The sequence below is a fragment of the Mytilus galloprovincialis genome, chromosome 2, assembly GCF_965363235.1.
Source record: "Mytilus galloprovincialis chromosome 2, xbMytGall1.hap1.1, whole genome shotgun sequence".
Lineage (NCBI taxonomy): Eukaryota > Metazoa > Mollusca > Bivalvia > Mytilida > Mytilidae > Mytilus > Mytilus galloprovincialis.
In genome coordinates, this window is record NC_134839.1 from 2,506,553 (window position 1) to 2,523,301 (window position 16,749).

Consider the following 16,749-nt stretch of genomic DNA (forward strand, 5'->3'; position numbering starts at 1 on the left):
ACTTAAAAGACACAAAATACTACTTTGGTTCTTAAATATAAATTGACATTAGTAAATATTTCATAATTATAATATAACGTGAGTAATACCACGTTTTAGTGAAAACTATGGGAATAAAGTCTGTTAATGGGTTGGACAATTGAAATTGCGTCAGTTAAGAGTTATTTAGCCACGAAAATAGTTTTGCTACCTTTATATTTTCCCATTGAAAAAGTTAAGAATGAGATGTTCTTGAGTAAAAAAAAAAGATAATACGGTGCAACACTATCCTTCCAGTAAAAGCATTTTCATTTTGACTTTCTTTGCATTGTATTGAAGAGTGTGTCACTTCAATATAGCGTGCTCTGGGTTGGCCGCTGGAATATGCATGAATTTGTTATTAACGATTTCAATCAATCTTAATTTTTGTCTCTGCTCAAAGTAGCATGTTCTCAAATCCGACTGAACGTGTCTTTCTAATACAACACAGGGTACATATAACGTGTTGTCGTTCTCATATACACATGATATTTGTCACTGGACGTTTAACCCTAATTCGTCAGCATCATCCAATTGGTTCTTTTCTTTTATTACTTAATCATCTGTTGTTTACAAATCATTCTAAAGAAGTAAATGGAAAGGAGCAAATGCAGCTACATTTGGTTGTATTAAGTTTTAATTCATTTTATTCCGTTTATTTCCTTTTCTACATATGTGCAGAGGAGAACTGCAGTTGTCCACATGTAAACTTCAAGCATTTGTCACCAATACAAGTACACACCCGTGATATCGCGGGTCCGTGACTGAATTTAAAGTATATAACTATGCCTAAGCCTTATTTTAGTAATTAGTATTGTCATCTGATAAAGTCATGTCGATTATAAGATATAAAGTTTTCTCTGCTTTCAAATCTTTCTGTTTGAACCCGTCGACCTGGAACTTATCAATTATTGGTAACATTAATTATTTGGAAAACAAAAGGTCCTGACTATCCAGGAATGGAGTATTTTTTAATCAACAGCATTGTCCTATATTAGTTATCTTAGAAAGTCTTGCTGATTGCTGAATAAAACTACAATAGGGAACAATTTGACAATGATTGAATTTAGTAGTGTCAGCCCTTTGATTATGACCTGTGTATATAGCAAAATCCTAAATACACCGTTTGGTGGTGCGCCTGTCAAATGCGGAACGTACAGATAAGGTAATAGCTAACAGGTGAACATACTATTGGTATCGGTATCGGATTCGACCCGGAACTTGTTAATTATTGGCAATATTAATTATGTGGAAAACAAAAGGGTCTGGAGTGGTGTAATTTTTAATCTACACTATTGTCCTATATTAGTTATATATAGAGTTGAATTCTTTGATTTGTCGTTTTTACCCGATGACGGCTGACAAATTGGACCTCGTAATTTTAGTATTATAGATGATTACATCGCAATCCGTTACTGTTTCAACACTCAGGGGGGTTTCATGTCTTTATTCGTAAACAATTATTGGGTTTTTTTCTCTCTTTTTTGGTAATGCATCACTCTCTACTGTCCTTATCTTTTATTTATATTCCGTATCTCCATCCAGATTCTCGTGTATACCATGAGGGTCCGGATTGGGGGTGTTGTTTATTTCTGTATTCTTTAAATTGATATGTTACTTTTCTATACATTTTATTTATTTTACTCGTTATTCTTTCTCTATGCTTTATATTTTAGAATCACAATATATTTTACTTACTGATGTTTAGTTACATTACGACGTTAATCTCTGATTTATATTATACTGGTTACCAATGTACATGTAGATGACAAATTGGTGTCATTCATGACAATTAAACAGAATTCACATGATATGTGCGACCATTCTCGGATAAAATCAATGTTACTTTACTGATTTAACACTTTTTGAAACCATTTTTATCAATTTTCGATATCCATTGCCTAAATTGTTAATTGTTCATGTGTTTTGTTTCCGTATATTTTATATTCCATTGCTCATGTTTTGTTTCCGTATATATTTTATGCCCCATTGCTCAAGTGTTGTTTCCGTATATTTTAGCCGCTCATCTTAGGCCTACCAAATTAAACTTTATAAAGTAATAAAATTATACTTTCATTGTCATTCATAACTCTTAACAGACCAATTAACAGACCGAGTTTTATACATCCGACCCAATAACAGACCAGGTTTTAAATAAAGATTGATTTATGTCACCAAAATACAGATTTTCGTGTAGATTTTTCACACAATGATATCAATTTGGTTAACACACATAATGCCTGTCTTTTTTCGATGTTCAAAATATTGCATGCAAGTAAATTCAACCCATGTGTCATTTTGTGTACATTTTGTGTGTGTAAAATGTGTATAAATTTATTGATGAGTAACTTGCCTTTTCATTTTATAAATCGTACATAAAAGCTAGAAAAATAATAATTACACCACTGGATTCAGTACATTGAATAGTTTTGTTTGACATAAATATTTTTTATGATAAACATACATTTAAAAGGTTATACAATGAAATATGCTGAGTTTTCAATGATTTTTTCGATAACACCTGATTAACAGACTTTAGCCAACCCGATTAACAGACCAACCCCCGATATAGCCGCATGCTCAATATAGATTAACCGACCAATCTCTCGGTTAGCCGAGTGTCGGCCGTGTCTTCAGAGTGTGTGAATAATTGAGTCTAATCAATTTGGAATAAAACTTAGCTTAAATTGAATAATCCAATTTAAATAAACATTTAATACCAAGTTAAAGTTGATCATGAATTACAAAAATTAACAGTGCAATATATTTTCACAGATGTTTGACAATTTTGGCAAACATGATCAAACATTCTTTCATTTGTTTCCAGTGTCGTTTCAATTATCCATTTCATGTTAACCAATGATTATTTAAGGCATCGTCTTAAAGTGTTTCTCTGAATGGGTCTCCTCGATAATGGAATGAAGTATAATTTCGTCTTGCAGGTTTATACCTTCGCCGACTATGAGCTCTTTCCCTCCTGACGTCGGCAAAAGGTTCGAAGTCATTCATCATGTCCTCAATATTTGAAGGTCCGAATGAGTGAGCCATAGGCTCCTTTTCAAATTCTTGAAATACATGAAAATGTTCTTCAAAATGTCTGTCGAATAATGGCTCCTCAAAGTGCGAATTATGAAACACATTAAATGGGCTTCTCCTTTGACGGAATGGGCCGAAATCCTGCTCGAAAGACTTGAATGGTTCACTAAAAATGGAAAAGAAGTCTTCGAAAATGAATCCTGGAATAAACCTTTTGTGATCTCTCTGGTAAAACTCTTCGTTTTCCGTTCTATTCTTCCTTTGAGAATCTCGTCTTTTATTCTCTGACTTTTGATCCCCGCTATTTTCCTGTTTGCTTCTATCATGTCTTGATCTACTGTTTGAGTCAGTGCTTGTTCTTTCATATCCCTTTCTATCAAATTTTGGTCTAAACCTGTCTTCAAACGTCTGTGAATGTCCAAATGGATCAGTTTCTTGTTGACTTGAATAAGTATAATGCTTTTCACTGTGTCCTTTTCTATGTTTTCGCTTGCAATCAAAATTTTCTCGCAATTCTCTCGCGTGCGATAAACGATTGGTTTCGTCTTTGAGAAAGTCGTATGCTGCACACATGATTTTAAACTTTTCTTCAGCTCCTGCATGCTTATTCTTATCTGGGTGGTATTGCAGTGCCAGGGACCTAAAAGCCTTCTTGATCTCATCCCCTGATGCCCCAGGCATGAGACCAAGAACTGCAAATTGGTTTCGCCCCATTATCTGTTAACCTACAAGTAAAAAAATGTATATGATTTAGGCACTTTTTTTATGAATTTTCTCGATTCATTAACAAGGAGTGATACTCACAATGAAAAGAGTTGTGTGAAATTCCATATGTCCATCATCCCACTAAAAAAGTAATATCTAAATACGCATTTGAAATATTTGCAACCACATAATTGCCAAAAACTGCTTCTTATCTTATTTTATTTATCCATAATAGCACCGAAATCATATGTATGATCTTTCTTTTCATACATGACATAATGTAAATACTCATCAAAGCTAGCATGCCTATAATGTATTACGCAAAACATGCATTTTGTCTACATCCTTTTTATGCCGGAAGATAATTAAGAGATAACTCCATCTGTAGTTTTACTGTCGCAAATACCCGTTTACCTGTCTCCGCTACGCGTCGCCAGGTAAACTAAATTTGAGACAGTAAAACTACCGATGGACGTCCTTAAAGCTGCAAATACAATACAGTTATCTCTTTTCTAATGCAAAATAAGTTCATAATTAAATTTCAATCATTATTTTAGTGTAAAATCTTCATTAAAGAAAATTCCGCGAAAAGATGTTATCTTCTTTGGTCCCTACACTAGGTGACGTCATAGGTATGCTTCCGTCGTCAAACATAAACACCGGGCGTTTTCTGGCTTCTGTGCCGCTTCAAAATGTAATAAAATTTGATAAAAAGAAGATTTTTACGCGCAAAAAGTGAGTTTTTTGTTTATTATTGTAGAAATTACATGTCAATACATTCCGAAATTCAAAATGTCGGCTTCCTTAGTTACAGACAAGGAGATAGAGAATTTTACGCTTGCTGTCATCCAATCAGAACAATTGTTACAAAATAATTGCATTAGAATATAATATATACAATGATTATTATAGTTAATGCACAATGATAGCTTTAAAAACAATTACAAAGGATCTTTAGCAATATTATCTTATTTCGTGGTATCGAAAAAAAAATGCAGACTAACCATTTATATTTAATAGCATCTTCAATGCAGATCAATGTGCTTTTTTTCAGAGAAATATCATTAACTTATACAGGACACCTTTTGTTTTAATTAATCTGTATCAAAGTATTATACTAGGCGAGTCGACACACTAGATATATACAAATAATTATAATGTATATAATAATCATAATTTCTATGTGTGTATACATGTGTTTCTTATCGGTCAATCATATGTACCTTGAGGTGACTTATTCATTTTTCTATCATAATTGGCAACTGCACCAGAATCTTTGAGGATCTACACGGGTAATGTACATCACACAAGATAAACACAAGATTAAAAACAATAAAATATGCGTTCTTATATACTAGTAATTACAAAAAAAAGTTATCAAAGGTACCAGGAATATCATTTAATACAAAATTGAAACAGACATTGTTTTAAGTCAGTTGTCCTAGAAAAATCCGGTTAGCTTGGACCGTAAAAAGGCATAGTTTTTTTTCAATAATTCTCTTATTGCATAATGTAGACCAATAGTTCGGACACAAACAGAAATAATTATTTCAATATCTATTAATAATACTTTTGAAAGATACACAAAAGTACAAAAAAGGTGCAAGGAATTTGTCAAATAATACATAGGTATCACTGCAAACTTCTCAAACTATCAACATATGTATCTCGCAGACATTCACAAAAAAAGTAATAAACATTTTAAATACAAATTAGAACACTACGGGATAGATAATCAGATTGAGCATAGTCACATCCTGCATATGGTTGAACTACAAAAAATATGAGCAAATAAGTTCACAACAAAAACTGAGGATGAACTAAATATGTACACTGGAAAAGAAAGCAGGTCCTGCACAATGCGTTGCATCTCTCGTGTGCTCCTGGACAGTAAAATATCTTGCATGATTGTCATGGAATTTCGAAATTCTTGCTACAAATGGAATACAAAAGTTGACAAAAGGGAAAATCATATCTCTTTTTGTTCGTAAAATGTAGTTCTCTTTGTTCAATTATATACACACTTCCGTTACTCCAATTATTTTAAAGCTTATGATACCAATTTCAGAGAACATGACAGGTGATTCTGACATGTCATAAACCTTTATCAGGTTATGGAATTATCAACTATACCTCGTAACCATGAAGACCCTCAAGTGCTTTAGATTCTATTATTATGTATTTATGCATACGGATAAATAGATGAACCAAGAGATATTTCTATGACCTCCCACGCTTAATATAAATATTTCCATTGCATGTAAACACAATAATAAATGTAGGTTTCACTTTGCATGTATTGATTTGAACATTATTTAACCATGTGTTAAAATTATTATTTAATAAAACAACGAAATCATACAACGAGTATTAAATGTATCCAGTGAAAAATAGCAAATTGCCAATACTTTTCCTTGCATTCATTACAATTTGAAAACATATACGCTCTCCTCAGAATTATACATAAACCAGAAAGAAAGATTGTTTTTAATTTCTGATAAATTGTGTTTTCTTCAATAACTGTATTTAAGCCATGTTCTTTTATAAGATTAGCTATACCTTAACATGTGCTTGAAGCTGGGTAAATTGTGAATCATAAAATATGAACTTAATGTTACTTTAATATTATGACGGTTTTTAGTATTGATTAAAGCAATTGTATTTATCATGTTGACTTTCTTATTAACCATGAATTGATGAAACTTAAGATTAGTAATAAACTAATGTAAGATACTGACCTGTGAGAATCTTTACTTTATTGAAGGTTTATTCCATTGTTTCATGTGGTACAGGTGATGAACAACAAATGTTATATTAGTTGGCAGTGCTACAAGTACGAATGTATGTACGGTTCTGTTTGTCGTCAGTAAGCATGAGAAAACAGCCGAATAAAATGTCAATCTCAGTATTATGTTGTTATTTTCCCTTTGGGTGTCAATTTTTATTAAGTTCAGGGACTTATGAATTATTGATTACACTTTTTATTGCATCCGTTTTGTTTTAAATTAAAAACAGAGTGAACGTAGTTTTGGAAATTGTAATTCTGAATATGGTCAGTGATAAATGTCGTAAACGAGATCATTTCAAATTGTCCTAATGCTAACTTAAAGACAGTTTCTGACCAGTTGAAAAACAGGATCTTCATTTGTTTCTGATCGGTCAAAAATATGGTCGCCAGAGACAATGAAGAAAAAATCACCTTCTTTAAAGTCATATGAAACGAGTGACCGGTAAAAAATAATGTTATTTCCATTCTTGAACCAATGCATACAAACATCATAAAATTAGTCTTCTGTGCACGATTTTATCGATTTTTTTTACATAAATTTCGTATAATCATCATTTTTTTTTCAATCGGTCAGTGTTGTTGTGAAGATATGGCAGGTAATTAAAGTTCGTGTTTTGAAGCCGAAATTTAACGATTGCCACCTGTTTGTCAACAATCGACAAAAAGTATGGATATTGAGCACGTGTTTAACATGTACAATTAAATAATAGTTTATTTTAAGGACATCCATGCGTATTGCGATCACCGGATTTTCACGAGATGGGTCACACTGAGGTCACTTTGCATACGGAAAATATGTCGGGGAATTGCTTCCTGGAAGGAAGCAATTAAAATAAAGTAAACTTCTTTTAAATATGAACAAATTAAAGAATGTTCTTCAGAAAAAAGTATATGTACATAAGTTTTATAATGAAAACTATCCATTGAGTTATAAAAAAACATATGCATTATTTTTTTAATTTGAGATTTCTTATGACTTTAAACAACACAGCAAAATGTTTTAAACTTTGGAGAGGTGGTTATTGGCATATCCTGTACATAGTATCGTTATTTTATATTGATTATTTCTTTAAGGAATCTGGTATTATTCTAATACTAAGAGAATACTTTACCACAAGTATTTGTTAATATATAAATCTGGTTGTGCCTGCAATTGTAAACAATCATACTATACTCGTCTTTTGCAGAATTATATAAATCAAGTATTTTTGATGGTCCAATTTTGTGGAAATCTCTGTCACTTATAAATTAAGATAATAAAAAACTGTTTCAGCATTCAAATATACTCAATAGTGATTATATTTTCAACAAAGTGTGAAATTTGTAAACATTATTATTATTGATCTGGTGGCAATCATGACGACATTTTTGTCTTATATTTCCGATTAAAAACTCTTTAACAGCAAAATTGAATCTTTATGAGAATGGTATATGGAAAGTCTTAAACAACTGATCCACATGTTTCTATCGAATGAAATAAAAAATTTAAAAAATCGATATTTGAAGTTGATCGGGCGACAAACACGGCGACATTAGTTGCACACAGCATTTTCCTCAATTTCTACCAAACTTTTTTTTTGTAATTTATTTTTATTTCATCTGAAAATACACCAAGTATTGTGATACATAATTATATAGTTAATTCATAATACATGTATTGATATTAAATTTTTTAATAACAGTCTAAAATTAAAAAGTTAGTTATGCTAATTGTTCTAAATTTTCTACTCGATCATACTCATCCTTTATCACTCTGGATTAGAATACCTGAATATGCTGATAAGGTTAATGATGGCACCAGCCTTCTCCTCTAGCCACATGCATCACTGCCTATACAATGATGTTGAACATAAGAGGTACCAGGAGAGGCCACCAGAGATTATTAACAGATAACATGTCGGACAGAATCTCATAATAAATGTCAACCCAAGTCAAGGGGAGATCATTCAAATACAATCAAACAAAAACTAGTATATCAATATATATATAACAAAATCAATAAACATAGATAGTACTTTTAAGATGCACACAAATCACTGTCCAGTTGTGATGTGCATCAACATATTATTAATTCTACATGAACTATTACAAAGCCTTAAGTAAGTACAAAATAGAAAGATCTCTCTTCACATGTGAACTAAGTTTTAATTAATTCCCATTTACTATCAAATTTCTCTCTTGCTTTAGGGGATCTGTAAAAGGGGGTAGATATTTTTTTCTACCAAACTTGGCTTGCTAATTATCTTTAAAAAATGTTCCACATACAAACCAACAGCAAGAGTTACCACTGATATAAGCAGAACAATAATACTAATTGAATTGAATCTTTCAGTGAACGCGTCAAAAGATATAAGATTCGTATAGTTGTTCATATTTTATAGTATACAATAAAGTAATACACAATAATAGCCACGACGGCGATGCAAAAGACATTGAATTTTGAAAATCCAGTGGTATTCTCTTTAAAGTCTAAAGGTCTTGATTTCAACGACGAAAGTGTTCGATCCCACTGTGTAAAGATAGCCTCACGAGAACCACTCCATTTCCCTGGACCCTCAAGTCGATATTGATATGGAGTACTTGGTCCAAAGTAACATGCCAATGCCAATTTTGGATCTGTTTTCAACATATTCCCTAAAATAAACGATTACAAATTGTGAAAGCTTACGATATATTTACATTGATTTACGTTTATTTCTTGAAAATGTCTTATTTTTTGCAGCTTCACGATTTCTTGTATTTACTATTGCATGTAAGTACATTCAGTATCATAGTTTGGTTTTTTCCTAATATATAATAATCACATCAAATGTAGGTTTCATTATGATACGTTATTTTGATTGGATAACAGCAATCTCCCGTCCTTCTGAAATTAACATTCAGTGTAACATTCAGTATGACACGAGGTCCAACAATAAGGTCAACAGGTAAATTAACGTAAAACTTGATAGAAATGGTGTTTTCATGACCCTAGCTAAAAAGGGTAATTTTAAGTACCGAATGCTTCTTTTTGTTTTTTGATACGGTTTGAAAGCGTTGACCGTGCGAACATGTTTAGAATGAAGCACGGAATACGAAATGTTCTTGATAGAAATGGTGTTTTCATGATCCTAGCCAAAAAAGGTAAATTTTAAGTATCGAATGCTTTTTTTTTGTTATTTCATACGTTTTAAAAGCGTTGACCGTGCGAACATGTTTAGAATGAAGCGCAGAATACGAAATGTACTTCGGTTAACGCTTTTACACCCCAATGCATTTACAAAAAAAAAGCTTTCAATTCTTTAATAAATAATATTCCACATTGTAATTAGTTATCAAAGGTACCAGTCTTATAATGTATCAAAAATAAGATGTGGTTTGATTGCCAATGATACAAATCTCCATAAGAGATCAAAATGACACAGAAGTTAACAACTACAGGTCACCGTACGCCAGATACGTCAGACGCGCGTTTCGCCTACATAAGACTGATCATTGACGCTCAGATCAAAATAGTTGTAAAGCTTAACAAGTACAAAAATAAAGAGCATTAAGGACCCAAAATTCCAAAAAGTTGTACCAAATACGGCTAAAATAATCTTTGCCTGGGATAAGAAAATCCTTAGTTTTTCGAAAAATGCATACTTTTGTAAACAGGAAATTTATAAAAATGACCATATAATTGATATTTTAACTAAGTTGATTCATTCAGAGATAGTCATATTGTAAACTATATTTTCGAAGGTAGATAGGTAGATACCATAGGGTCATTCCACAACAAACAGACAAATAATTGTACACAAGACACAACAGAGAAAACTAAAGACTAAGCAACACGAACCCCATCAAAAATTGGGCATGATCTCATGAGCTCCCCAAGGGTTAGCACCCGTCCTGTTATTACAAACATGGTAAATAGTATAATTCGTTAGGTCACATTCGTGAAAAGAGAACGGGATTGTATTAACGACATAAGGAACGTATCTGATATCATCTGTAAACGAATATTCAATAACGGTCAACAAATTCATTAATAAATAGGTTAAAAAAATCTAGAAGTTAAACAAGGTGTCTATTTTCTGATACTAGTACTTTTAAGATTACACGTTGATAGATCGGTTAACACATGTTTTTTTTTATTTGAGGTACACATATAATGATATACACATATACAATCTGTCAAGTTACCACCCCTGAATATATTCCTTTAAAACATTTCTAAATATTCAAAGATTTAAACATTTTTAATGAAAGTAGACGGAAAAGAACGCTATGCTGCAGTAGCCATGCACTATACCACGAGTGTAATTTCTTTCTTGCTATTAAAGCCTGAAATATTTTATCTTGGAAAGAAACGTTTACAAGTGATTTCACTCTAAAAATCACTTTCTCTCTTTCTCGCTCGTTTTCGTTTTCTTTCTCTCTATGTCTTATTCTTATACTCTTGTTGGTTCTCTTTATATGACGTTCTCTTCCCCTCTCTCTCTTTTTTTATATCTCACACTCATTTCCTATTCTCTCTCATTTTTCGCTATCTTTCATTTTTTCTGTCTTATCACATTCTTTTTTTTTACTCTCCCTCTATCACTTACTCTGTCTTTCTCTCTCTAACCTTTCTGCTCTTATCCTTACAGAGAGAGCAGCGAGAAAGTGAGAGTGAGAGAAGACAGAGAGAGAGAGAGACCGAGATAAAGTAGTACGACAGAGAGAGAGAGAGAGAGCAGCGGGACTAGAGAGAGCAAAAAGAGAGGGACAGAGTGAGCATTGAGAGTAATAGAAAGGAAGAGTGAGAGAGAGACAGAGTGAGCAGTGAGAGTGAGAGAGAGAGTGGGACAGAATGAGAGGGACAGAATGAGCAGTGAGAAATGAGAGAGAGAGAGTTGGACAGAGAGAGAGAAACGCGGGACAGAGAGAATAGTGACAGAGAGGACATAGTCAGGAATGAGAGTAATAGAGAGGGAGAGGGACAGAGTGAGTAGTGAGAAAGTAAGAGTGAGAGAGGGGACAGAGTGAGCAGTGAGTGAGCAACAAGGGTGAGTGATTGTGAGAGGGAGTCAGAGAGAGGAAGCGAGCGATGGAGTCATATTAAGATAGAGAAGAATGGGGAAAAGAGTGAGAGGAGAAAAGGATAAAGAGCAAGGGTAGAAGAGAGAGCGAGAGTAAAAAAGTGAGATTAAAAGAGGGCGATGAAAAGTGAAAATGGATGAGTTGGAAAGAGTGAGATTGAAAGACGGAGAGAATGAATCACTTTAGTAATACTTACATAGGTCTGGTATGCATTTAATAAGAGCTGCTAATCCATCCATATATTCTAGCCATTCAACTTGGATTGTATGACGCGTTCCAGCAATGTATCTCTTTCTCATTGCTTCAGTGTTTTCATGTATATCTTTCCACATTTCTTCTTTTGGTGGAAGCAAAACGTCCCCCTAGAGGTTTGGTTTATAAATAAATATATTAGACCTCCAGTAGCCTACGGTTAACTTTAAAGCACCGTTTACACTATAGTTGCTTTAATACGTTTGGTATTGTATATCAACAAAATACCTTTCGTCATCTCAAAATACTGTGAATATATTATTTTCGTATTGTACCGATTTCATAAAATTCATGGGTATAGGTAAACTATGAAATTAAATATTTTATGAAGTATAACTTTTCTATTTTCTTGAGCATTCATTAGCCAAACGATAAAATTCTCTAAAAAAAATCTATAATTTTTTCTGAATTAACGAAAAGTGATAATTGAAATCTACAAAAATAGATGAATCTAGGATCATAAAAAAATTAACAAATCATTGTTCTATCATGTCAATTATTATACACGAACTCCTGGATTTTGAGTTGATTGTTTATCCCGATGGCAATATGTAATCTTCGACACCAAAATCCATTAGTTAAAAAGCAACCAACGACTAAAATATGTTTTTGTCGATGATACATTATTGATTCGTAATAAATGTAATAGTATTTGAAGGGTTTTGAATTTGATTAACATATAATGTACCTTGAATACTCTTGTTGCCAAACGACTTTGCATTTCACTCACTGGAATTAGGGCGCCTAGTGCCTGTACACAACCAATAATGCACAAAGTCTGTCTCTTTAGATTCGGCGGAAATATGTATTTATATAATTCTACTTTATTTTGTACTACTTTTATAACAGATTCATCTAAGAAAGGAAACCCAAACACATATCCAGTAGCAAACATTACAACATCAATATCGTCCTCTGTCGTTCCATCTTCAAATGCAACGCCATTCTCTGTAAAATGCTTGATATTTGGTTTAAGTTTAAGCATACCACTTGCAAGTCTGTTTGGTAGTTCGTCATTGACCATTGGATGTTGAGCAAGTATTCCATGTTTTGGTTTTAAGCCATATATAGAATGATCAAATCTTTGTTCCAGTTTCTTTTGAGCGAAACGTTCAACTATAGGTCCACCAATCATATTCTTTAATGCAAACGTTATCCGGCGTGCATAAAGCATATCCAATGGTAAACCTCTATCTGATATTCGATTGTATACCCAGCTACCGGATCTTGTGCTCAAGTATGTCTAAAATTATTTAAAATAGGACTAAGATGACAACTTTCAAGAATAACTTTCTCCAGCATTTAGAAAAAAAGCAAATAAATATATATCAGAGAAATGTAAATAAATCAAATTTCAAGACGTGAACAATGGTGACAATAGAATTAAACCATTATCAGAGCTCACGGTATCTTTTTCAAGAATCAACGCTTATCTATTGTTTTTACATAATATACGCAATAAATGGAACAAACAGATAAAAAGATGTTTCTTGTCTTGCTTAATTTTACCCCATGGGTTTAATATGTATAAAGGGAGATGATGTACTATCAAATTCATGAAGAAATGCATAGTTTGTGACATTCTCTTTTGTTGGTTATTGTTGTGAGTATTTTTGTTGTTGTTGTTCTATTAAACTTTTTTAAAAGTTTTTCCTTTGATAATTTTTATTTTACAGCACTTACATGACATTGTGTGAGAGAATTGTTCGGGTTTTTTTTCAGTCTACCACTGTTTGAAAAAGCAAATTCATTGCGTACAAGTATCAGTCAACAAAACTTTCAAGTTCATCTTAACAAAAGATTAACGTTACCTGTGATGCCACTCTGCTAAGTTCCACGGCTGCATCGCCACCAGAATTACCAATACCAACGACAACGACCCTCTTGTCTTCGTATCCAGCAGTATGCCTGTAGTCATGGCTATGAAGAACTTTACCCTTGAAATTGTGCATTCCAGGAAAATCTGGCATGTTTTTATCAGCATGGTGTCCAGTACATATCATTATGGCATCGTATGTTATACTTTGTTCCTCATCTTTTGCTAAATCTTTGACTTTCAGTTCCCATTTGCCGCTTATTTCGAAATCATCTGCTGGCTTAACTGATTTAATCTCAAAACACAAAAACACCATTTAAAATAAAGGAATTTGAAAATATTAAAGAAGAAGGGTAAAAGATACCAGAGGGACAGTCAACTGTTGATGAATTGAATCGATAGACTATGCTGTTTGAAAACTAATAAAAGGATCGAGGTCCGTATGCGTAAATCTACTTAAGGTAAGAATTTTTCTGAATTCTGAATGCACGAACTTTTCTGCATGTTCACCAATAAATCAATACTACGATTGGATCATTTTTACATAAGTGGTTTTATGCATATGTGCCCTAGATTCTTTAACCTGAGATCACCTCCGGTAATTTGTGGGGTTCGTGTTGTTTAGTCTGTAGCGTTCAATGCTGTGTTTTATACTGTTGTTTGTCTTTGTTAGTTTTAACTTTTATGTCATGGCGTTGTCAGTTTATTTCGACTTATAAGAGTTAATGTCACGTTGGCACCAGTATCATTCGCCTCTATCTTTATCAATTTCCCACTTACGCTTGGATTTATCTTAATCGGTAATTTTGGATCCTAGTTGTCGAACTGACATTGAAATATAGATAATGGGAACTCTAAAGATTTGTTTTAATTTAATAGTTACTGTATTTCTCCATCGATCAGATTGAATGTTATATGATTGAAGTTTTGCAGCTAATCATCTTATTATCAATGTTTGCATAGTTTATAACGACATACATTTTTAAAGACTAAATTCGACAGCTAAATAAATATACTGTATGAAATAATGCTTAAATTCGATGATTTGAAATTGTATCTCAATAAACAAAGATTACGTTCTAAAATAGTGTCTTTTTACTTCAGCTTTAAAAACCGTTGCTTATCACGTTCTAAACTATAAACAACAACAATGTGTCCATAGTACACGGATGCCCTAATTTCCAGATGATTTGACTACAACTTCATCAAAAACTACCTTGACCAAAACCTTTTAGCATGAAGTTGGTCAGACGAACGTACAGACGGACAGACGGACGAACGGACGCACAGACCAAAAAATATCATTGCCCTTAGGTGGGACATAAAGAGGTATCTCTGAAGCGTTACACTAACAATTGAACAAACTGACATTCAAAAAGTTCTCACCTCGTGCCTGAAGCAAATATGTTTCCTCAATTCAAATTTGTCGACATACAAATTGAAATATTTCTGAACATAAGAATGATGCATATAGATTGGGTATTCCGCTGGTATTGGGAAATCACTGAAACACATCGTTTCTTTACTGGTGTTGATGATTGTTGACCTCATTACGCATGCCTGACCTTCTGAGACCTCATCCGTATAGCGCCAAAGACCACCTATAACACCATTTGATACATTTTATTTTATTGCTATTCAACATACTAAAATTGCAAAATGCCTTATCTGTTCCGATCTAATTCAAAAAACACATTAGTCTCTCTTTTTGAATTATAAAATTAAATTTTGTGATAACAATTGTTTAACTTGTGTATAAAATTACAGTAAAAAAGAAATTTAACACAAAGCTGAAATCATCCCTTTAGATAGTTTACGGACATCATCAATGGTTAACCGAAATGGGAAAATCTGCTTACCTTACGCCCGTGATCACCCATAGTTGTTTCAGTGCGTGTTGCTCAAAATCTTAAGTTTGTCTATGTATACTATTAATTTAATTTTCTTTTTTGCCATTACGTTGTCAGTTTGTTTTCAACATATGAGTGTGAATGTCCTTTCTGGTATTTTCACGTCTCTTGTAAAGAAGACGATACGAAGCTCGTTTGATCTAAAAGATCGATTTATTGTCGTGAACAGCTTCTGTTTGCTAAGTATTTGCTCTATTTACGACCTTACCACATATTGATAATATATTTATGTATATGAATCACAGATAGTTCGCCTCCTAAAATGCCTTTAGGAAAATACAATCATGCACTTCTATTGGTAATACCTGTCTGAGTTTGTTTTTTTATGTTGCACGAAACCGGTATCATCGTCTTATATCATTGATTATTGTGCATTTCTTGATATTACTAATGTATACATTTTTCATTAAGAAGTGTTAATAATAACTAAATAAGTGGTCGTTGTTTTTTTTTTTTTTTTTATTTACCTGTCACGTAGAATGTGTGTCTACCAGCAATACGTATATAAGTATTTCTTTATATGAACAGTTATTTCTTGTTAGTGTTTCAATTCAGATAAGATAATATGTAAAACCAACCAATATCATGTGTTCGTTCGTAGCATGTTGGTTGTAATCCTTCGTCTAAACAGCATTTGATGGCAGTTATTCCACTGGCTCCAGCACCAATTATAGCCACTTTCATTTTTTTTAATAATCTACAAACAAAAATATATAGTAATGAGGTAGTAGTCACAGGGACTCGGTTATCAGATAAAAAAAAATGCTGTTTTTTTTTCTCATTTTCTGTCTATTTGTATTCAATTATTAACGCAATTAATATTGGCATCAACATTTCTTTGTTTTCTAGCAAGAGGCATTTTATCATCCATATCCGTATACTAAAAACTAAAATATCATGGCCAAGATCCCAGGCTATCACAAGTTACGACCGGGTGATTCAAAACAATTTAAACGTGCATTATATATACAATTTTTAATGTGAAATTTTGGTAAACTTAGAAATCTATATTTTGCATTCACCCAATTCTAAATAAAATGAATTACTCAGTATCACAATTACAGATTTTTATTTTTTGGAAAAAAGTATAACAAAAAAACCGAAGTCCAAGGTTAATTCGAAAGAGGGAAAGTCAACAAAAAACTGACAAATTCGAACGCTAGATTTGATCAACCAAC

At 32.7% G+C, this 16,749-nt stretch overlaps 1 protein-coding gene across 1 annotated transcript; it reads right to left on the minus strand.

Moving 5' to 3' along the window:
- Nucleotides 1–7,948: 7,948 nt before the first annotated feature.
- Nucleotides 7,949–16,265, minus strand: LOC143062678 (flavin-containing monooxygenase 5-like). The gene is made up of 7 exons (XM_076234412.1): nt 16,150–16,265; nt 15,048–15,262; nt 13,657–13,956; nt 12,534–13,088; nt 11,790–11,955; nt 8,770–9,181; nt 7,949–8,116 (listed from the first exon to the last, which is right to left on the minus strand). The coding sequence occupies exons 1-6, from the start codon at nt 16,253–16,255 to the stop codon at nt 8,916–8,918; spliced, it is 1,608 nt and encodes a 535-aa protein (XP_076090527.1). The 5' UTR covers nt 16,256–16,265; the 3' UTR covers nt 7,949–8,116; nt 8,770–8,915.
- Nucleotides 16,266–16,749: the final 484 nt, after the last annotated feature.

What these genes read in the sequence shown, in the direction of transcription:
- LOC143062678 (XM_076234412.1), bottom strand. Translation starts at nt 16,255, where the DNA reads ATGAAAGTGGCTATAATTGGTGCTGGAGCCAGTGGAATAACTGCCATC. An exon ending in ATATTTGCTTCAGGCACGAG is followed by an intron (nt 13,957 to 15,047) that starts GTGAGAACTTTT and finishes TTGTGTTTTGAG; the next exon opens with ATTAAATCAGTTAAGCCAGC. An exon ending in TGGCAACAAGAGTATTCAAG is followed by an intron (nt 11,956 to 12,533) that starts GTACATTATATG and finishes CCAAACCTCTAG; the next exon opens with GGGGACGTTTTGCTTCCACC.